The sequence below is a fragment of the Lissotriton vulgaris genome, unplaced genomic scaffold (assembly GCF_964263255.1).
Source record: "Lissotriton vulgaris unplaced genomic scaffold, aLisVul1.2 SCAFFOLD_1742, whole genome shotgun sequence".
Taxonomy (NCBI): Eukaryota; Metazoa; Chordata; class Amphibia; order Caudata; family Salamandridae; genus Lissotriton; species Lissotriton vulgaris.
The window spans coordinates 392,775-416,283 of record NW_028249354.1 but is presented as its reverse complement, the minus strand read 5'-3'; the positions used below and the strand labels follow the sequence as shown (position 1 = coordinate 416,283).

Below are 23,509 nucleotides of genomic sequence, written 5' to 3'. Positions count from 1 at the left end.
AGTTTTTGCAAATTACCATGAAGTTCAACTTCATGGTAATTTGCTACTCCTATTAGCAAAATCACTCATTTTTTTTACTTTGATGCATTGCATTTAAGGAATCTCAATTTGGGATTCCTTAAATGTAATCGCAATTTAAGGAATCGCAATTTAGAGATTCCTTAAATTGCGATTTTTGCATTTGGGATGATGCATCCCAAATGCAAAAATACCGGTCGCAAAGGGGCAGATTCTGAGAATCTGCCCGTTTTCGACCGGTTTTTAGCTTGATGCATGTGGCTGTAAATTCTTTAAACTCCAAACTCTGTCACAGCCTTGGTACATCAGCTTTATAAAAAGTACCGAGCCCCTAGTGAAAACACACCTTTACCCCTGACTTGTCACCCAAAGGCTGATACTGTGGTAATGCACACCACCCAATGGCTCGAGAAGCCCATCTTCCCCTCCTATAGCTCCACCAGATAGGGAAGGTTGGAAGATGGACTACTTTAGCAAGAGACTCTGCTGTGGCTCAGCTTCTGTTAAAACGGCTAATTTGCTGGCGCTGTGACCACCAAATGTGGGCAGACATGACCCCATACCTTAATTTACTTCCCGGCAGTTGCGTCCAAAGACAAACACTCTGTTGGATCCTTAGACAAGCATTTGCAATGCAATAGGTCTCGCATTAGGAAAGTTTGAGCTATTGTAAATGACAAATTTTTTATTTGTGTTGGTTTTGAAAATAGCGAATTTAATAGCTTTGTCATTTACAATGCCAATAGTTTTAACTTTTGCAAATGTGACCCCTATAGCATTTGTAATGCAATATGTGTTGTATTTACGTGACTTAGATGTATTGATATTACAAATAGCAATAGCTTTACATTTTTTTAATAATTAATACTTAAATAAAAGTTATTGTAATTTATAATGACAATATCTTAAACATTTGTAAATAACTTTTGTGAAGATTCTGTTCATTGTATTTTATTGTGACGAAAATCCAGGAACAAAAGTGAAATATCATCTTTTTGTGACATTTGTAATGAAGCTTGAAACATTGAGAGAACATATTTGAACCAGTTGTTGCTGAATGGTTGCACAGATTGATGCTGTTGTGGCGCTGAGTGATATTTTGGTGGCGACGAGTGATGCTGTGGCGTTCAGTGATGCTGTGGTAGTGCATAGTGATGTTGTGGTGCCCCTGAGTGATGCTGTGGTGGTGCTGAGTGATACTGTGGTGATGCGATAGATAGAGGGAGGGGGATAGAGTGAGGGCGATAGATAGATAGAGTGAGGGCGATGGATAGATAGACAGTGTTTTTATGTTGCATTGAGTGCAAGTATGAGGTGTGTAATTATATGGCACTGAGTGGTATTATGTGGAGTGTATTTACGTTGCATTGAGAAGAGTGTAATTATGTGGCGTGTAATTATGTGGCACTGTGGTAATATGGGGAGTGTATGTTGTATTCAGTAGAGTGTAATTATGTTGCGTGTAATTATGTGGCACTGAGTGGTATTGTTTGGAGTGTATGTTGCATTGAGTGCAGTGTAATTATGTGCTGTGTAATTATGTGGCACTGAGTGGTATTTGGAGTGTATGTTGCATTAAGTGCAGTGTAAGTATGTGGGGTTGTGTGTGGGGGGGTGAGGTGTGTGTGTGGGGGGGTGAGGTGTGTGTGTGTGGGGGGGTGAGGTGTGTGTGGGGGGGTGTCTGGGTGTGATGGGGTAGTGTGTGTGTGTGTGTGTGTGTGTGCGGTTGTTGGTCATTCTCTCAAGAAAAAACAGATGTAAGTGAATGTGTGAACATTAGTTAAAACAGTAAACAACACTGCGAAAAATACAAGCATGAAAAATGTGGAATCCATGAAGTAGTAAATAAAAGAACGGAGATAGCTACATTCCCTAAATGTGTAGTACTCGTCGCTGCTAGGAGATGAGGTCTGTTGACGGATGGATTGCCTCCTGTTACTTCCCCTTATGATGAGCAGGTGTGGAGAGCAACGTGCAACAGAGCAACAGGCCAGAGGTTGGGGAGAAGAATTTTTGAAAAATCTAAAGAAAGCCAAGGACGAAGAAGTACTGGGCAGGAGGAAGGAGCAACAGAAAGCAGGTCTGGGCGAGTGGAATAAAATGCAGCACACTAAGAAGAGAGAGCAAATGGGGTGAGGGGAGCAACATGGAGCTCTCAAGGCGAGGGGTGCAGGACTTTAGTGGAAAGAAAGCTGCACTCAAGCCCTTGTGTTTAGCTAACATGAAAAACTCCCTACACACGAAACATTAAAGCACCTTTCTTTAAAACTGTATTTATTGGTTTTCTTTCCTTTTTTAAATATATTTATTTAATGGCAGCATCTTCTTTATGGAGCCATCTAAACAGCAGCCTTGGCTGCACTGACCCATGGAACTTCAGGAAAGCTGAGCGTCACTATGAGGGTAGACAGCCCATGCTGTGAACTGTCGGCAATGGAAAACAATCTGCCTTTGAAGAAGGACAGGCAGCTCTGGGAGGGGGGCTGATTCACGAGCAGATGGGCTTGTTTATGACCTGCGGAGCGCGTGAAGTGGCTGGTGGGAAATGTCTTGCTTTGTGGGAGGGCTAGGGGGAGTGGGGCACGCATGAAGTGGCTGGTGGTTTGAAGTCTGATGCCGAGGCACAGACAAATGATGTGCAATGTGCACACGGGACGGCGCGGGAGTGTGTGGGGGGGGGGGGGGTTGTGTGTGGGGTTGTGGGTCATTCTCTCAAGAAACAAGAACTGAAATATGGGGGCTGTTCAAGCGCTTTTTAGACAGTTATGAGCTGTACGTGGCACGATACAAACATGCAGATACTGGCGGATCCTCGGCAAGCGCCTCATTGTACTTCTAATGGCAAGAGTTACCAGTGTCAGGAGTGTTAATGCAGGCCCTTGGGATGGGGGGGCAGGACAGGCAGAGCTCTGTGGCCCGGAGGCGGCTTTTCTGCGGGGTGGCAATGAGAGAGGCGTGATGGGGTACGGGCTGAGCCTCTTCGGAGGAAGGACGTCCAGGGGAGACCTTAAAAAGAGACCACCAGGAACAAAGGTAGAGAAACCGGGGAGACACGGAGAGAACAGAAGAGTGCAGGGCGGGGAGGGGGAGAGCGGTGAGAGGAGGGGAGACAGGATAACTCTGGAGAAAGAGGATAGGACAGATGTAAGGGACAGAGAGAAGAGGAGAATGGAAATGGCGACAATAGATAAACTGGAGAAAAGAAACAGTGAGCCAGAAAGTAGAGTGAAAGGAGTGAGGCAAGGTAAAGTAGGAGAAATGGTGGAATCGAGAGAGAAAGAAAAAGAGATGCCAAGGCAGGTGGAAGGGGTAGATAAAGATGTGACACAGAGGGAGAGGAGAGACAAATAGAAGAGAAACTGCAGCAGAAAAGGCGGGGAAAAAAGAGAAAGGTGGAGCTATGAAGGCCGTGGCACACCGGGAGGGAAATAAGTTCAAGTATTCAATAAAAAGTGAGTGAGGGAAGGGGCGAGTGCAACAAGGAAGAGAAGAACGTGAGAGGTGGGGGGACAAAGGGACAGCGGAAAACAAGCTCTCAGCATTGCTGTGACGGGGGAGCGGCAGCCTTTGAAGTCTGATGCGAAGCACAGACAAAAGGTGGTGTGAAGTAGCTGGCGATGGCGTGCACGTGCATAGCTCACATGAACTGTACGCGATCCGCAAGTTTGGTAGAGTTTTTTTAACTGCCTACTATAATCTCGCCTATCTATCTCTGCGGGATAGAATAGTCAAGACCTAAAAATCAGAGACATCAAAGGACGATCGAGGAAAAACGCTTCGGCGTTGAAGCAAGAGAGGTCAAAATAGCCTTCGACTGCTGTGTTGGCATAGTCAAGCAAGAAAAGGAAGGTAGTAGGTCTCGACGCCAAAAATCACGCGTCCGTGATAGAGAAGAAGAAAAGAGGCTAGAGGCAGAAATGGCAAGTATTTTGCAACAGAAAAAATAGTTTAACGAAAGCTTGAAGCAATTCAAGAATCCACCGAAAAACTTCCACGGATATGGAAAAGAGGGTTGAGGCATTACAGCCTCCAACGACACCCGAAACACTCGAGGAGCAAGAAGAAGAGTTCTTCTTCGAAGAAGACAAGGAACAAACTTGTGTGGGCTCGGCAACCTCAGAGGTTCAAGACCTACAATGGCAAGATCTCTACTCAGACTCCCCAGAAGAGGCGGTGGATACATATCCTTGAGGCCTTGATCACCAGATGAAATTTGTATGTATAACCAAGTCATCAAAAAGGCAGCAGATCTTATGGAGTACAACTGGAGGAAGAAAAACCCAAATCATGTTATGTACTAGAGACTTTGATGCCTACGCAATCAAGGAGCCAATTCCTCCCTATTCTGCTAGGTGTATTAGATCAAGGTAAAGAAGCCTTTAAAGAGCATGCCTCATGTAAGGCAGTCATTCCAAGAGGGAGCAAAAATACAAACATTCCTCAAAATACCTGATTTACATCAAGGGGTCAGTGGCATAGGACTCCATTATAACTTCCACTGCTAGGAAAAGGGCTAATGTCCCAACCACCATGGATCCACCACCAGACAAAGAAAGCAAGAGGATGGACCTTATGGGGCGAAAGGTCGCGAGAAGTGCAGCAAATCAATGGCGCATAGCAAATTTGAATATATTACTCAACAGGCATGCATACCAACACTGGGAGGAGGTAGGAGAGCTACTAAAGCACCTACCAGAACAATTCCAAAAAAGAGCAAGCCACATAGTTCAATTCTTACCTATGTTTTTATGTTCCTTTTGTTCCCTACGCACAACTCTTGTAAAGCGCTCGGATACCCGCAAGGGTTATGTTCGCGCTATATAAAACCTTCAAAATAAATAGTGGAAGAAGGAAAGAACATAGCTTACACATGCTTAAAATCAGCCCTAGATGCTGCAGAAACCTCTAGCCGACAAGTGATGATCTGCATCACCCAAAGAAGGCATGCATGGTTACAAATCTCCGGTTTCAAACCAGAAGTGCATAACCATATACTGAACTCACAGTTCAATGAAGAACAATTGTTTGGAAGCGTAGTGGATGACAAGCTGAACCAATTGAAAAAGGACAATGAAACAGTAAGATCCATGGACGCGCTACAATTCAGAGGCATGCGTAGAGGCACACCTTCAAGGAGACCATCGGGAAAAGGTCACATCAACCTACAACCTTGCATCAAACATATCAACAAACTTACTAAGGAATAAGCCATGGACAAGAAGCGCAGCAACAAAATTGGCAATACCAGCAAGGAAGACCATCCTTTCGAGGACGCCCCCGGGTAAGAGGCCTTCCATAAACAGGGGGAGCTCCAACTATAACAAAGTGACTGCATTTTAAGGCGTGCACACACTCCAAGAACATCAGGGACTGTGCTCCCAAAAAAGAGAATCAATATAAAAACAACATCCTATAAACAAACAGTTCCTACAGCATACTACACTAGTAGGAGGCAGATTAAAGTACTTCCTCCACAAGTGGAGAGAGATAACTTCAGACAAATGGATCTTAAACATAAAACAGTACGGTTACTGCATAGAGCTAAGCAAACAATCTACAAACAAAAGACCAAACAAGAAGATATATTCAAAGAGAGAATTATCTTAGTTACTCCAAGAGGTACAAGAACTACAAGCCAAAGATGCAATAGAACAGGCACCCTGGAATTAGGAACACTGCTTCCTATATTGGACCTAAGATTTCTCAACAAATTCATAAAAACTCAAAGGTTCAAAATGACAACTCTGCAAGAGGTGATCCCTCAGTTGCAAAAAGGAGACTACATGGCAACCATAGACTTAAGATGCCTGCTTGCACATTCCTATGAACAAAAGACACAAGGAACTATTAAGATTTGTGGTCAACAAAACACCCTACCAATTCAAAGTGCTTGCATTCGGACTAAAATCTGCACCATGAGTGTTCACAAAGTGCCTAGCTGCAGTAACCACTCATCGAAGAAGGCAAGGAATCCATGTATACCCGTACCTAGACGACTGGTTAGTAAGAGCGAGCTTGTACAGTATCTGCACCCAACATATACAGCAAGTGATACAGACACTAGTTCAACTTGGATTTTCAGTACACTGGGACAAATCTTCCCCAGAGCAAGAATAAGAAAAAAATTTCTTAGAAGCAGAATTGAATACAATATTGGGGAAGGTGTTCTCGATCAAGAAGATAATTTTAGCCCTGCTAAAGGAGACCCATCAATACCAGAGGGGGCTCTGACAGTGAGAACATTGGTGAAGCTGCTAGGAATGAGGGCTTCATGCATTCATTTGATTCCCAACATTCGCTTACACATAAGGCCATTCCAGGAATGGCTTCAAGCACAATGGTCGCAAGCAACAGGAATTTGGGAAGATCTAGTGGTTGTCACGCAGACAGTTCATCAGGAAGTAGCATGGTGGAACAAGACAAACCTAGCACAAGGCAGACTTTACACACCCAACTCCAACAGTGACCATAACGACAGATGCTTCCCACGTAGGATGGGGAGTGCACATGAACAACCTCAAAGTAAGGGGCCTGTGAACACAGCAGGATGCTATGAAGCACCTCAATATCCTAGAGTTAAAATCACTGTTCCTATCCTTAAAGGCCTTTCAGAAAGAGCTCTACACAAAGGCAGTGGTAATACAAACAGACAACACAACCACCATGTTTTACATAAACTAGCAAGGAGGAAAACCAGTCTTTATCACTCTCGACTCTAGCTCAGCCACTTTGGATGTGGGCAATTCCAAGGAACATAAACATAATGGCAATGCACCTGCCAGGAAAGGACAATGTAGAAGCAGACAGACTGAGCAGACAAATGGCATCATCCCAAGAATGGGAATTGAATCAAACGGAACTCCACAAACTTTTCAACAAATGGGGAACTCCGCAAATCGACCTCTTTGCAACACCCCACAATGCAAAATGCCAACGCTTCGCATCCAGGCAACCTTACAATCAGCCCCTGGGGAATGTGCTACGGATAGACTGGTTAGGGATATTTGCTTACGCTTTTCCCCCGATTCCACTACTCCACAGAGTGCTCAACAAATGCAAAATCATCCACATGATTCTCATCGAACCACAGTGGCGAGACTGACTTGGTTCTCAGAGATAATGGAAATATCTCAGGGAAAAATGCACAAATTGCCAAAACGCAAGACCTACTAACAATGCAAAAAGGAAAAGTACTTCACTCAGAACCGGAGAGTTTAAGCCTTGCTGCATGGCTCCTGAGGACATAAAATGTGCACCCCTAAGACTCCCAGAAAGCACAATGGCATTTCTAAGAGAAGCAAGAAGCCAACTTCATGAAAATATTACACAGCAAAATGGAAAAGATACTCCCAATGGTGCTGTGAACGTCTTGCAGAAAAAGATCACAAGGGAAAAAACAGTTCTGAAATACTTGGCACATTTATTACATAGTAAACTAACCTACACATCACTGAAGGTTCACTTAGCAGCAATTGTAGCATATACGAGAGGGCAAACCTGGAAGAGTTTCTTCACTTCTCACATGGTAAAAAGGTTCTTAGAAGTAGCAAAAAGAATTGCACCACCAAAAACGGTGCCTGCACCCACATGAAACCTAAATGTAGTACTCGCTCAGCTGATGAAAGCACCATTCGAGCCACTACACAAGGCAATGCGCAAATGCTCAAGCTGAAGACTCCTTTTTAGTAGCAATGACATCACTACGCAGAGTTAATGAATTGCAAGCACTAACACTACAGGAACCCTACTTCCAGTTACATAATGACAGGATTGTCATGAGAACAGATTCAAATAGGAGGGGGGTGGGCGCACACTGCCTCACACTCCAGCACTCAGTTTGCCCTGATGCATCATAATAAATACAGTGCATGATAACCCTTTCTTCAGTGTCAGGCTTTGGTTGTTCACCCTTGTTGGTGCAACCAGTACTGTGTGTCTCTAGACCCGTGTTTCAGGATAATAGTCCTTCTTCAGTAGAGAGCAACACTTTTTGGTGGGTGCTGGAGATGCTGCCCAAAGTTCACACATTTTATGCCAAAAGTGGTATCAAAATTCCACATAAACCAAGCTATACAAATGCCAAGTTTCTTCCAAAAACTAAAGACACAAGCAGAGAAAGGGTTGCACACTCTTGACGGTAGAAGAGCAGTCGCGTATTACATAGAAAGAAAGAAATAATACAGAAAAACAAAACAAATCTTTGTATCATTTTCTAACATTTAGTGGGAAGACCAGTAACAAAAAACACAATTGCGAGATGGATTGCACAAGCCATACAGTTATGCCACGAATACGCTGGACAGACATTACAAGAGCCCCGCTGGCTTACTCAACAAGAAAGAAACAAGCAACAGTCTCTTTTCTGGCCAATACCGAAATTCAAGACATTTTCCTAGCAGCAACATGGTCTTCAGTGCCTACGTTCACAAAACATTACTGTGTGGACATTCAGGTGACTAAAGAAGCACAGGTAGGACAAAAGGTCTTACAACATCTATTCACAAACCAGCCTGATCTTCCAGCCACCACACGACTAGCAAACCGCTACAAAATTTATGCACAGCATGTGAATCCAGAAAAGATTCATGCTGCAAAACATATCGTTTCTTACCAGTCGGTGTAGTTTTGCAGCTTGAAGAATTTTCTGGATTCACTAGCGAACCCACCCTCCTCTACCAGGAAGATGGGACGAGAAAAAAAAAGAATCTGAAGATGGAGACCAAAGGTGGGAGCTTATGAAGGAAGCATGTCGATGTCACAAGAGGACACCAAATGGTAGCATGGTCGACGCCCACCAACAAAAAAAGGACAAATACAATAATTCCGGACCCAACCACTAGATGGCAGAATAATGCACTGCATGTAAATCTAAAAAATTCTTCAAGTTTCATAACTACACTGACAAGTAAGAAACTGTTTTATTCAAATTAAAGTTCCACAGGCATGCACAGAGCTTCTAGAGCCGTGAAGCTTCTGTATCAATAATGCAAGATTTTTGGAGTAAGGCTATACGAGCTCCTCTGTGCTTAATGTAGGAGTATATGCTGTATCTTTTGGCTTCATGTGTGCATACCTCTAACATTCGATGTAACAATGTTGTAATTATTCGGCAGTGTTATTGGATAGATGTGTTAGAAGTTCTTCTCTATTGAATAATGCATTTGTCTACTGATCTGCTAGAATGAGGAAGGGAACTGCGAAGCCACTGCTGCATTCAAGGCAACAGTGTAGAAAGAAGCCTGCAAACCAACTAAACAATATTAAAAATATGGGGCAGGGGGCAAACAACCTCGCAGTCCAAACTCGTAAAGAAACCCAGCCAGCATATTTTGGGGTGTGAACTAGGTCTGACTTTTTATGGAGTTCTATGTGGAGCCCTAGTATTGCTATGGTGTGGGACATTTTGTCTGACCAGTAAAACGGTTATGGATTCAGGGAATACAGATCTGGTCAACTTTAGATAACTGTACCTTTACTGCATATATATTAGTGTGATTGTAGTGCTTAGCACAGCACCCAGATGAGAGCTTGTAGAGACTCTCACCCACACCAGTTATGGGTACAAGGAGTATTAGTCTTGCCAACTTTAGATAATTGTACCTGTACTGCATGTGCATTAGTATGATTGTAGGGTTGAGCACAGCACCTAGATAGGGACCTGTAGGGACACCTAGTGGTTAATACAGTAGTAAAAAAACTTGACAATAAGTGGAAGCGGGAGTGGCGTAGCCCATCAGGAGGCTAAATGTCAACAATCAGTCACTTTGCAGGCGTAAAGAGGGCAAGGGAGCAGAAAGCTTAGAGTAAATCATCAGCTCTCTGTGGAATCGCCAGTGGTAGAGTCCCGGACCCATGCAAAGAAGAGGTGTAGTCATCACTTGAAAAGCTGCCCTGCTCAGACTCAGTTACCACTGTTAAGTCTCGAAATAAGGCCACCATTTCCAAGACTAATTGTTTATGGCCAGTGGTATGCTGTTCGGTCGTCACTATGAAGTTAGTCCTGAGTGTGGTTCAATCCTTCTTTCTATTGCTGCACACCCACTTTTTAGGTTTCTGGCTCCATATCCTGGGGAAGTTTACCTGGGCATTTGTTCCTAGGTGTTCTGCCCAGTTCCAGGCTTCAGCAGGATCAAGGAAGAAAAAGGATTTGTTCTGAGATGTCACTCGGAGTTTGCATGGAACAGCAAAAATTACTCTGCCTCATCTCAGTTGGTTTGTGTTTTACTCACCCAAAGAAAGCACACTGATGTTCTATTGCCTGTAGTCTGGGAATACAAGGAGATGAGTAGTTTGATGGCAAGCACGTAGGATTTCATCTCAATCCTTCAAATGCAGCAGCTTGGCACTGATGGGTTGGGGCCCAGAGCCAGAAGGGCGTCTCCGGGCAGAGGCTCAGTGTGATTGCTCGATGTAGAAGAACAAAGACATCTTGAGAGCACGTACAAAGCTTTTAAATCCTGATTCCAAATAGACCAGTGTCTTCACCCTCCAACCCTTCAGGAGGGCCAACAAATTGGATGTTGATGCACTAAGCTCAGCCCTCTGTATCTTCTGCTCCACCTTCTTAAAAACTCACTGTGTCTGTCAGATCAAGGCATTGCTTCTGGAATTCCAATATTTGACTCTGAAGGTTGTGCAAGGAGTTTGTTGTGATCATCTGACAGCAGGCAAACATCAAGTACCAAGGCATCTATTTTGCTTTCAAGACAAGACCTGCACTTTTCTGTAGCTTCCAGGGTGATGTCCAGCTTGTTTGGCATATCGGCGAGGCTAGGCTGGATATGGGGGATTTTTAGTGCTGGCTGTCTGCATTAGCAGAGTGGGTCCCTTTGAGTGTGCAGTGCCACCCCATATGGGCATCTGAAGCCAGTTTATCAAGACCTGCATAGGGGTCTAAGATGAGAGCTGCAAGGCTATTGTGTAGTCTGCTGGTGTTCAGTTTTATTGTGCATGTCTGTTGTCCAGTGCCAACTTCTACCAGAGGGTAAGACCAGCCACAGCCGTATGGGCAAGTCTGCAAGGGAGGGAACACTAGCTGCCGCCGTTTAGGCCTGCAAGGTGCTATCTGCAGTAATGTAAGTTACTTGTGGGTATCCGCACAGTAGCGAAGAAACACTTCTCCTATTCAATTCCAGGCGTCGAACCATAGTCCACCCAAGGGCACAACAGAGATGATGGCCCACAGTTGCTGCAGGGATTGAGACGTGGTACAGGCCTGCTCTTTTCTGTCGGTCCACACCAACATGCACAACCAACAGTGGTCAGCATGAGCAGCCCGACCTGTCCTACCGTTGGCGATGACAGCAGCGATTGTGAGGGCCAGTTTCTGGGTAGGCTAAAGGGTCTCCTCATGGTGGCCACACTGAGAAAATACCCTGTATAATTTGTTATCAGTAGTGGTTAGTCATGCCAGCTCCAGCAAAGGCAGTCTCCCTCCTTGTTCCCCTGTAATGGCCAGCAGCATGTCAGTCTAGAACACCCCGCAACCGCCTCTTTCTCATCACCAGGCTGGTGAATTACTCACTGGCAGCCTCTTCACTGTCAAGGGCAGCTGGCACCAGTGCCCGAATATGAGGAAGGGTAGGGCTGGTTAATGGAATCAACTAGAAGACAGTTGGGATGACATATTGGTTTTGCTGTTAGCGGCTCTTCAATTTTTCTCATGGTGCTACCACGCTCGGACTCTTCTAGTAGGAGTTCCATCGCATTAAGTCTTCCCACCGAGTCTTGCCACAGATGTGTTCTATTGGGGGTATCCATCTGGGAGAATTGATAATTCAAGGACTCCGGTCAAAAAAGAGACTCAAAATTATTTCTGTTAGAGCACAAAGTGATGCGTTTAGCTCTCAAGGATATCCTTCTCTGATGGACAGAATTCTGCTTCAAAGGGACCATTCTTCAACTTAGTAGTATCTAAACTGAGGGTTAAATGGGCGCTCCAGAGCCAAGACTATTTTTCTGACCTCAGTGGATTTGGAAATTGATGATAGTCCGAATTCTACACCGTAAAGGCTGTACACCCTTTGGGAGTTGAGAATGTTCAAGTGCATTCTCTGGTCAAGACAGTTCCTAGAGAACCATAAATGGGTTTTGGGTGATGTAAACTTACCAACATAAACTAAATTCTTCTCACTCCACAATCCTTTGTCAATTGCTCACAGGCCTATCTAAATACAAGCATGTCTAGCCACAAATGTAATATACAATCCTGTTTATGGAGCAAAACTGATTTTTATTAATTTTCACTAAAGTGCTTTTTGTCTTTTTATCTTTCAAATTGCAATTTGCTTTAAGACATGATTTTTACATAAATAGCTTTTGAAACATTCTCCCAATAATAATTCTGGACAATGGCCTTCCAAAAATCGAGTTTTCCACAAATCGCTCTTAATACAAATACCCAATGTTTGCATCCAGATTCCAAGAACCAGGGTCATTGGACAATTCCCTTTTCATAAAGTGGTTAGGAAAAGTTATTTGCTCTTTTGTAACGATTCCATTAATTCTGTTGCCTCTGATCAAATAAATGTCTGCTTAAGGAAGGATGATAACAGTAGCTTTAAAATGTCAGAAGCAATTGTGGTGCACTGTTTAACTGCATAATCATAGAAGCCACACTGGAATTCCCATGCAAAGTACTTCTTCCATATGGGATGCAGGGGAAAATCTATCCCATCTAACCAACATTGAGCGTGGCATGGCCCTGGAGACCCAAAATGGGATGTCTTCTAGGTTAGTGTATGCTCATTTTAAGAGAATGTAAAAGACTCTTTATCAATGTGGCTTGGTATATTATCAGAATATGCTGGACTAAGTATCATTTAAAATATTGCCCTATTGGAGTTGATCATTGAAAAACTACACTTAGTCAGATTATATTTTTGTAAACAATATTTAGGACACAATATTTGTATCAGTCTTCTAACATGCAACCAAGCGGCATAGGACTTCAGATTTAGGAAATTCTGCAAATGCTGTTGGAAACAAAATGAATTGCCTGCCAGGAAGTCAGCTATGCAGATTTCTTTCATCTAGGTAGATGTTGCTTTTATCACAGCTGACATGATAAGTCTTCTTTTTTAATGTTCAAATGATTAAAGATTTCTTAGAGGACATAAGGTTTGTCCATCTGTGCCTAGGCCTTCTACCCTTTAGGAGCTTAATGTGTTTTTGGCAAAATGATGTCTCTTACGTTTGAAACTATTCATAAATCCATGTTTCAGCATCCGTCCTTGAAGACTAATTTCCTAGTAGCAATTTTACTTGTGTTTTTAAGATTGGTGAGATCTGAGTTACAAGAACCATACACATACATGGTTTTTCATTCCAGTAGTGTAGTGCATCCTTCTTTGCTACCTAAGGTTGTTTCAGATTTCCATGCTAGTCAATCTATTTCTTTGCCTGTTGGTGCTAATTAATATTTTTCATAGCAGTCATGTTTTCATTGACTCACCATATTCTGTCATTCGCCTTTGAAGTGCAGAAAAATTAGTCTTCTGAATCCACACCCATAGCCACAGAGTGCTATCTGGTGCCAGTGAGATGTCATTTCTACTAAAATGTTCTAGTTAACTTAAGAAACCTGCATATCCATACGAAAGAACGTTCATGACCGTAATTAGCTTGTTTGTATGAGAGCTGCATGTTCCCCAAGGCCTCACTCATTTTCTGCTTTCTCCACAGAAGACGACTCGTGGGACCTTATCACTTGTTTCTGCATGAAACCCTTTGCAGGAAGGCCGATGATTGAGTGCAATGAGTGTGCCACATGGATCCATCTCTCCTGTGCCAAGATTCGCAGATCCAATGTTCCCGAGGTCTTTGTCTGCCAGAGGTGCAGGGATTCACGGCAGGAGATTCGCCGCTCTAGCCGTGCTCGCAGGGGACAACACAAGCGCTTCAGTGAATGATATCTCTTGGTATCTGAAGGGAAAGAAGCCATTGAAAGAAGTTTAGATTTGTGCACTTGTGTGTCACCGGTTGACACAAAGCCTGAACGAGGGGTTTTCACAATATCTGGTTTCCTATAAGAAGTAACAAAGGAGTTGGCTGGTTCCACTTCATTGACTTTAGAGCGTACCGTGGCATAGCCCATTTGTGTCTGGGTGTTGCGTGAAAGTGTGTATCCAGTTCACCACCTTGGTTGCGGTGCATGCCGTAATCCACTTGCAATGGTAGAATCCTTTTTACGCAATGTTCTCTATTACTCTTAGCAGCCTTAGCCTTCACCACCAGCACATCATATAGTGTGTACTATACACTTGCTGTTTCATTATCTTCAAATGCATAATCCGCTGCAGAAAATTTTGGGTAAGGTATTGACCGACACCTCTTCCTTTTAAATAAGAGTCTGAAACTGACTAGAAAGGGGACTGGTAGAGTGGGAGCTTCTACCAAGAGCCCATTAATAACTTCACTTGTCTGTTCTAACAACAGTACTCCAGTTAATTCTTTACCTGTAACTACAAGCTCCAATTCTCCCTTATCTGACATTTGTCTTTTGCCGCTACATATATGCCCTCAATTTTATTCCATAATCAATATTTATGACTACCGTATTGTTCCGATCTTGGTACAATCTTACATGAATGCTTTATGATGTGCTGGAGTTTGGTATTCCTTATTATCCCCCAAATACAAGTTTTGCCCTTTGAATGCACAAGCTGCTCTTCTCGGATGACTTAATGTAAAATTCTCAAGCAATCTGTTGAATGTGCAAAGGAAAAAATAGGAGCAGACTAAAAAAATATATGTACATATTGCACGCTCAGGGTTATGAAACCATAAAAGTATGACTTCTCAATGCTGACTGTGAAATATGTATGTTTAATTTATTAGTCTGCACAATATTGTTGGTTTTATAGTTAAGAGGTCACTGTGTATTTTTCCCTTTTGAGCATTTGAACTGTATATAATATCAGTAAATATTTGCTGTAGATCACTACGCGTTTTTGCGTAGTCCAAATAGTGTGTACACATCTATATATCGTGAAGTCTCATGAAGACTTTTTATTGTTATTGGATAGGAGTGGTTTAAGATTTAGTTGTTTATAAAAGTCTCTTGTAGTGAAAGGCTTTTATAAAAAAAATTGTACTCTCGTGGTTATGTTTCATTAAGAAAGCAAAGTACTTTTCTTTCACCTGGAGCTCTTCTTAGGATTTTGGGGTAGCCCTCACCAAAAGATAAGGAATTCATGGAGTAAACATCCCACCTGCTTTTGCTCACTAACTCTTGCTAGAATTTTTTTTCTTCAAGTAAAACACTCATGACCACGCACGGATTCATAAAAAATGTGTCATTTTGCATAGCTGAATTGACAAACCCTTTAGAGTGGTCTTTAGTTTGAGTAAATTGAGAATATAGTCTATCTGAACTGGTGGCCAGCTGTTTGGTAAGTAACTACTACATTTAAAGTAGTGCACAATCTGCCATTGGTATTGGGCCAACTTACGACTGGTGTAATGTTTCTTGCACAAATCTTTTGATACGTTGCTAAGTGCCTTCGAGAGGAGTGCTTTGAGAATATTTGTAGGACTCTGTTGTGTTCAGTTTCAGGAAATGAGAGTAATTGGGTTATGAAAGTCTATTACATTTGCTACTGAAATACTGTGCCTTCTACGCTTGGTTTCATAAAACGACTGTCATTTATGCACAAGGGTCGGTCAGTAATTCTAGACTTCAGAGGACTGGCAAATAAATATAAAGGGAGAAAATAGGTCTAATAAATATGCTTTGGGGATTGTCATTAAAAATTTGCACTCTCATTTCTCCCTTAGCTCTTCTTTGTTGGGATGAGAATCAAAAGTTATCCATTTTAAATTAAGGATAATGGTCATGCAGTGCACCACTCACCAGAAATGCAACGCTTATGGTACATAGGCTATTGGTTATCTCCCTCTAGGATACATCTTCGGATCTTTTTTTACTGGGACAGTTGACGTTTCTAGGAGTTACATTAAGGTTGATTGTTCCGGAGGGATCTGCTTAATCTCATCTCGTTGTTTCAAAAGGGGCCTACTGGTTGATTGCCTGCTATGCGAAAACATGTTTCCCAATTTAATGAACAATCCTCTTGGTTCATGTCTCACACAAACGAGCAGAAATCTTGAGCTTGGTTTTGAATATCAACAGCCTCTTCAGTTTGTGTCCGCCTGCATTTATAAATGCCTGCTTTTTTATAAAAGGGTAACTGCACCATAGTCATTTTCACAGAAAACAGTCCAGCTTAGCAAATCTGCATCTTTTTGTTTTGTAATTGCCAAAACATCTAGAACCTAATCTTCGTTGGTTAAATTATTTTTTGGGGTTTCTTTTTTTTCTTCTAGTTTTGAAGGCAGCTATAATCTAAATGTTGCAGGACCATTTGTTAAAAAAGGATGGAAACATGCAGGTTTGCTTGATGAGTGGACCATGTGCGAGTGCTTCCGTTTGCTCTGAGGTTTTGGGGGTGCATGGTCTATTGAGCGGACCATCAGTGTATCTAATTTATATATTATATTTTTTGGGTGAGCATTGGTAGCTATATATTGATCTGGTGGCTGTTTGAATTCATGATTCGGAATATGTGTTGCAGAGATCCTAGAAGTGTTCTGGGTAAGGACTACTTGGTGGTTGTAGATCAGAAAATATTGTGTGATGAAAATTGCAGAGTGAGTGATATGCGCAAGTCAAAATGGTAGTTGTATGTTTGTGTAGGAACACAACTTTTCTTTTTTTTTTTAAATGAGGCTCTCATTTTATGTATGCAATATTATGAGACAATGTTGAGACACGTCTCATCTTTCATGTGTGCGTTAATATATGTAACTCTCGGGTACTACCCCCTGCTCCTTGGGAGCATGAATGTGAGTCATAGTAAAGGGAGCCTGAATCGTTCAGGGATGTTAGGATGTGTTCACTTTTCCCACAATCTGTTTAACATACCTACAGGCATTTTGTGTAGTGAGTTTCTACATCTGTGCATTGAGACCTATTCTACATATTGTACATGCTTCTCATGAATGACGGTACTGCTCTCTTCCTTCATTATGTAGGATACACAGATCCTTTCTCAATATCCAGATCTTACCTTGTCCTCCTGTGACTGTAACAGACAGCCCTTCTCAGACTACTCTCATGTTCATCTAAACACATGTCCTGTTCTGAGACTCATCCTACTAACGCCTTCCTTTTTGTAACATTCCTGGTCCCGATCATGTAATGAGTCTTCCCCTTGTGATTGAACGCATACACCTCTGTCCCCATATGTAGATTGCATACTGCACATTTCTTCCTGCTTGGCAAAATGTACACAATAATTTACACCCCATTCCATTATAACACATACCCCTTGCTCATCCACTTTTGAAATAGCTCATGGACCACTACTCTCTGGACATAATGGATGCTTATATTAAGTGGACAGTTGACTGCAAGGGTATTACTTTAGCAGGTTGTTTTGTTAAAAGAAAGCTCAGGTGAGCTCAGCTGCCGGATCTAAATGTCTCTACACTCACATGTCTGCCTTTACCCTCTTTATGGACAAGGATTCTGCAGTGCAAGTGGATTGAGATTTCAAGGGGTGCTGGGAGTTTATGTACATATAATGTAGAGAAGCTGTAAGTATTTTTAAAAACATTGTTTTCATTTAGAGTAAATAAAGCTTTTTAAAACTTTAAAGTGTTTTGGTTTTTTTCTGATGTACAGGAAAGTGCTTTGAAGAAAAGGGTTATAATAGCACTTTAGGCACCATATCTGTGTAACGATAAAGCATAACGTTTGCTATAATTTTGAAAGCCTGATGGTACGCCGCCTCCCAAATGGAGGGACTGAGTGGTTCTGTGCACTTCTAAAAATTTCTTGAATACGTTTGCTATTGATAAATGTTCAGATAATTAAATAAAATCTGTTTTCTCAAGCTGTATGTGCCTTTTGCAGTACTTTCAGAACCAATTATGCCTCAAAATGTTCTTTCCTTTATGGTGCCTATGGAAAAGGGATGTGGGGTGGGGGGGGGGGGGCAAAGCTGTGGATACAAAGCAGACATTACAAATTAGTATATTGTATTCGCCATTATGCAATCCCTCTCAATTAAAAATCACAGGTTTTGTTAAAATGTTATGCAGTGAATGTTGATTATAGAATGTACAACGTAAAGCAGTGCTGAGTGGTTTTGGGCTTTTATGAAGAGAAACACGTTATTTCACTAGGACCTGTGAAATGAGCTGCATTTTTTTTGCAATAAAGCAACCCAACTTATGATACACATGCTTCGCATATTCCTGCCCTTCTATTTTTGAGTGCAGGATTGGTAACTTGATTTTTTCCAAAGAAGCTTGAGTCAAAAGAACTGTTGTGACTCCACAGTGCCAGCTTTAACTGAATTTTTATCTGCAGAAAACGATAGCCATATAAATAAGATACCAAACCACATTGCAGCATTTAGTGTAGAAATGTACCCCATAATAAGACTAGGGAAAAACCTACTGTAACTACAGAGCTAAATGAATAGAAAGGTGCCTAATTTGAATGCTGTCCTTGATATTGACTTAGATAGGTCACACCTCATGTATCAAATGCCAGTTCAGTATGCACGATAACGCTCTAAAACAATGGGTAGAGGGATGGTCTATATCCGATATTTTGTGCAATCACAATGTAGGCATGCACGAGAATTCCTTTCATTCGCCTCCACAATTGTTGCACACGTGCATAGACCGGATCCTATGCACAGCCTCGCTCCAAACCGCCATTACCCACGCAATGTATTTGGGGAAAACGTTATAGAATCATAACCCATTGGAAATTACATTTCCTAGGCGTACGGTTCCGACCCCTGTCCCCACATGGCGGTTGCAACCGCTTCTGTTGGAAGGTGGGGTATTTAGGGATACTCTAGCCACCATGATAAATAATTATTTTGCTGAGAACACTGACAACGCCTCATCCCCGCAAATAAAATGAGAAGCGTTTAAAGTGGTAATACGGGTAATGTTAATGAGAGCGGTTGTGGGTGCCTGCAGAACTGCCCTCAGAGACCTTACTTGAGTAGAAGAAAGCCTAGGTCCCCTGGAAAAAGCTGCAGCCAACAATGCAGTTCATGCTCCCAACCTGCAGGAGGCCAGGTTCGAGTATGCTGACCAACACCTTGGCCCTCTCCCATTCTCACGATAACCAGACCACTTCGGTCACCACACAATTGGAAATCAATACACCGTTCTGTGACTTTTATACTACCCTTTATGCTGCCCCTACCCATGTGCTTACTGAGATCATCCAGTCCTTCCTGGGACAACTGACTCCCTCAGGTAACTGACACGGACCAAGACTTCTTAGCCACTCCCATTACAGCTGGTGAGATTAAAAGGCTTTTAGTGATTTAGCCGAAAACAAAACCCCTGGCACTGATGGCCTACCTGTAGAATTGTTGCCACACGCTTGGTGCCGCAAATGGAACGCCTCTATAAGCACTCTATATCCGAAGTCCAATTACCCCCAACAACAGCGCAAGCCCTGCTCACCTTTTTACTAAAACCTAACAAGCCTCCGACTGATATGTCCTCTTACAGGCCCCTTTCATTACTCAATACAGAGTATAAGTTTCTTAGTAAGGTGTTGGCCCGCAGACTGCTTCCTAAGCTCCTGAAACTCCTCCACGTAGATCAATGCAGCTTTGTCCCGAACCACAACACCTCACTCAACATATGCCGTTTACGTCACGCCATGGACACCGTCAAAGGGTGCCATGTGCCGAATGTCTTTTTACCTGGCACTCAAATAAGCCTTTGAAACTATCAGATGGGACTTCATGCTCGCTGCACTTCAAAGTTTTAATCTACATCCTACCTATATTCAATGGGTTAGCCTACTATACACGGCTCCCACCTCATGGGCACGAACCAGTTAACACCTCTGGTGCTTACTTGATCCACTGTGGTACCAAACAAGGTTGCCTGCTATTGCCACTCCTTTTTGCGTTGGCCTTAGAACCCTTAGCTCAAGGATTACGGCAGGACGCTCATATTTGGGGAATCACAATAGGGCTGTCTACCCGTGACATATCATTGTACGCCGATGACATGATTCTTTATGTGAAGAATCTGCCTATGGATTTGACAGAAACTGCAGGAGTGTTTTGACACATTTGCGCTCTCGGGTCTATGTATCAACACTGACAAATCCTACGTGTTCTCATTTAATGCTGCCTACAATAGGCTGTCCTTCCCCTTCAGCGACATGAATATAGAACTAATGCCCCATTTATTCCGCTACCTCGGAATATAGGTATATTGGGACATGGCAGATGCTCTGGAGGGCAATCTTCAAAAAACCATCATGGCTCTTAAGTCCCAAATCAGTTTCTCCAGTATTTGTGTGTCTTTCATAGATTCACATATTTGAATAATTCCCCGCCGTCGAAGTGGGAGTCCCACGGTACATAAAATAGTAGTAAGAAACATAAATACATAAAATATATATATGCTATAAAATCCAATATCCCGGCACTCAATAGTAACAATTTAGTTCCTTATATATTAAAGAATAAGACTAGTTTTATGTGTAGATCCTCAACATTCATCCACAAGTAACAATTTTGGTTCTTATATGTAAGTGGATTTTATTAACACACATTGGTGAGCACAGTCAAAATAATTCATACATCAGACAAAGGATAATACAAAAATTCATTGATGAAAAACTGGCCAAGAGAGGATGGTACAAAGTATACAGGACAATTGGTATTAATATGTCCTCCTCTTCCTGATCCACAAGAAACAACAGCCTATTAACACACATTGGTGAGCACAGTCAAAATAATTCATAAATCAGACAAAGAATGATACAAAAATTCATTGATGAAAAACTGGCCAGGAGAGGATGGTACAAAGTATACAGGACAATTGGTATTTGTATGTCCTCCTCTTCCTGATCCACAAGAAACAGCCGACACGTGTTTCGTCACATCATGTGACTTCCTCATGGTTGCAAAGATAATAATATTTTATTTAAAAATTCTTATAAATACACATCATCTAAAATTCTGTTTCACAAATGGACATTTCTGTCCTTGGCTGCAGGAAGATAGCAAAAGATGTAGAAGAAAGAGCTCTCAAGAGAAATCCGAGATTATCACACCCTATATGTGACAAGAAAGTTGAAAAAACCTATTCGCTTGTTTGTGAAAAGGAGTGCAAGTAACCGTCACCTAAAATGTGATTGGAAAGGGGCTAACCTTCTGAGTTTTTATGAGACGAGGTTAGGTGTCTGTATCTGTATTCTTCTCGCTGATTTCCAAGATTTCAGAATTCATTTAGCGAATGACCTATATATTAGATATATAATAGACACATGGTTTTACTATTTTGTTCTACCATTAGTGTGCCCTACTATAGTATCCCGAAATGATGACACTCACTTTATCCAGATGTTTTTGTTGCTCCTATTTATTGTGGTTAGTAAGTCCAGCCCATAGTCTACGTGTTATTAGTCTTGGAGGTACGAAACTAAGGTGACGCAAAGGTTCTATGATACAGGGGAGATTTAATGATAATGAGTATTCCATCGTGACAAAGCTGATTGAAACTGTATCTTATAGTCTTGTATAGGAGAACTTGCATGTTGGCAAATGCGCCAAAGAACCACCGTAAAGTATGGGAAACTTGAGTCAGAGTTCTTAAGTTATATTTATTCCTCTGAGTTAGTTATCCTGAAAAAATAGGGACAGAAATATAGTCATGTTGATACCACGTCTATGGTGTGACCTAAAATAACAGCTTAGTAGAAGTAGCCAAGACTTACCCTAAAAACGCTAAGATGTTTATTTAATTTGGTCCTTAGTTTCCTTTTCTTTGGTACATAGGATAGTGACCTCGAACTCGTTTTTCAGGTCATGGGCATATATATTCCTTGGAAACTATTTGTTTAAAGAAAATGGGTGACAGTATGTAAGTTGCTGATGATTACGTTTTTCCCAAAAGCCTATTCTACTGTTAACATAGTTAGACGAAGGGGCATCGGGTACTCGCATAAAATATCCTGCTTACTAGGGCCACTAAGCCACAAATTCTGGCCAATATACTTTGCTCGTCTAGCTCAAACATATATACTGACGGACTAAGAGAACTGGCTAATGAATATTCTATTTTTATTCGTTTCATGTTTTGTATATCCTTACGATAGGCTTATCAGAGCCCATTACCCACGCCCTTCAATCGGAAATGTTTCTAACATGTGAGTACCCGATGCCCCTTCGTCTAACTATGTTAACAGTAGAATAGGCTTTTGGGAAAAACGTAATCATCAGCAACTTGCATACTGTCACCCATTTTCTTTAAACAAATAGTTTCCAAGGAATATATACGCCCATGACCTGAAAAACGAGTTCGAGGTCACTATCCTATGTCCCAAAGAAAAGGAAACTAAGGACCAAATTAAATAAACATCTTAGCGTTTTTAGGGTAAGGATTGGCTACTTCTACTAAGCTGTTATTTTAGGTCACACCATAGACATGTGGTATCAACATGACTATATTTCTGTCCCTATTTTTTCAGGATAAATAACTCCGAGGAATAAATATAACTTGAGAACTCTGACTCAAGTTTCCCATACTTTACGGTGGTTCTTTGGCGCATTTGCCAACATGCAAGTTCTCCTATACAAGACTATAAGATACAGTTTCAATCAACTTTGTCACAATGGAATACTCATTATCATTAAATCTCCCCTGTATCATAGAACTTTTGCGTCACCTTGGTTTCGTGCCTCCAAGACTAATAACACGTAGACTATGGGCTGGACTTACTAACCACAATAAATAGGAGCAACAAAAACATCTGAATAAAGTGAGTGTCATCATTTAGGAATACTATAGTAGGGCACACTAATGGTCGAACAAAATAGTAAAACCATGTGTCTATTATATATCTAATATATAGGTCATTCGCTAAATGAATTCTGAAATCTTGGAAATCAGCGAGAAGAATACAGATACAGACACCTAACCTCGTCTCATAAATACTCAGAAGGTGCTAGCCCCTTTCCAATCACATTTTGGGTGACGGTTACTTGCACTCCTTTTCACAAACAAGCAAATAGGTTTTTTCAACTTTCTTGTCACATATAGGGTGTGATAATCTCTGATTTCTCTTGAGAGCTCTTTCTTCTACATCTTTTGCTATCTTCCTGCAGCCAAAGACAGAAATGTCCATTTGTGAAACAGAATTTTAGATGTTGTGTATTTATAAGAATTTTTAAATAAAATAAATTATTATCTTAGCAGCCTTGAGGAAGTCACATGACGTGACGAAACACGTGTTGGCTGTTTCTGGTGGATCAGGAAGAGGAGGACATACAAATACCAATTGCCCTGTATACTTTGTACCATCCTCTCTTGGCCAGTCAATGAATTTTTGTATTATCCTTTGTCTGATTTATGAATTTTGACTGTGCTCACCAATGTGTGTTAATAAAATCCACTTGCATATAAGAACCAAAATTGTTACTTGTGGATG

General features: G+C 41.7%; 1 protein-coding gene across 1 annotated transcript in view; it reads left to right on the top strand.

Moving 5' to 3' along the window:
- Nucleotides 1-17,677, top strand: part of LOC147663596 (uncharacterized) — a 133,114-nt gene extending 115,437 nt beyond the window's left edge. Inside the window, exon 5 of the mRNA XM_086950336.1 lies at nt 13,702-17,677. Within this exon, the coding sequence (XP_086806462.1) occupies nt 13,702-13,928 (227 nt within the window). The 3' untranslated portion in view covers nt 13,929-17,677. The remainder of the gene's footprint in view (nt 1-13,701) is intronic.
- Nucleotides 17,678-23,509: the final 5,832 nt, after the last annotated feature.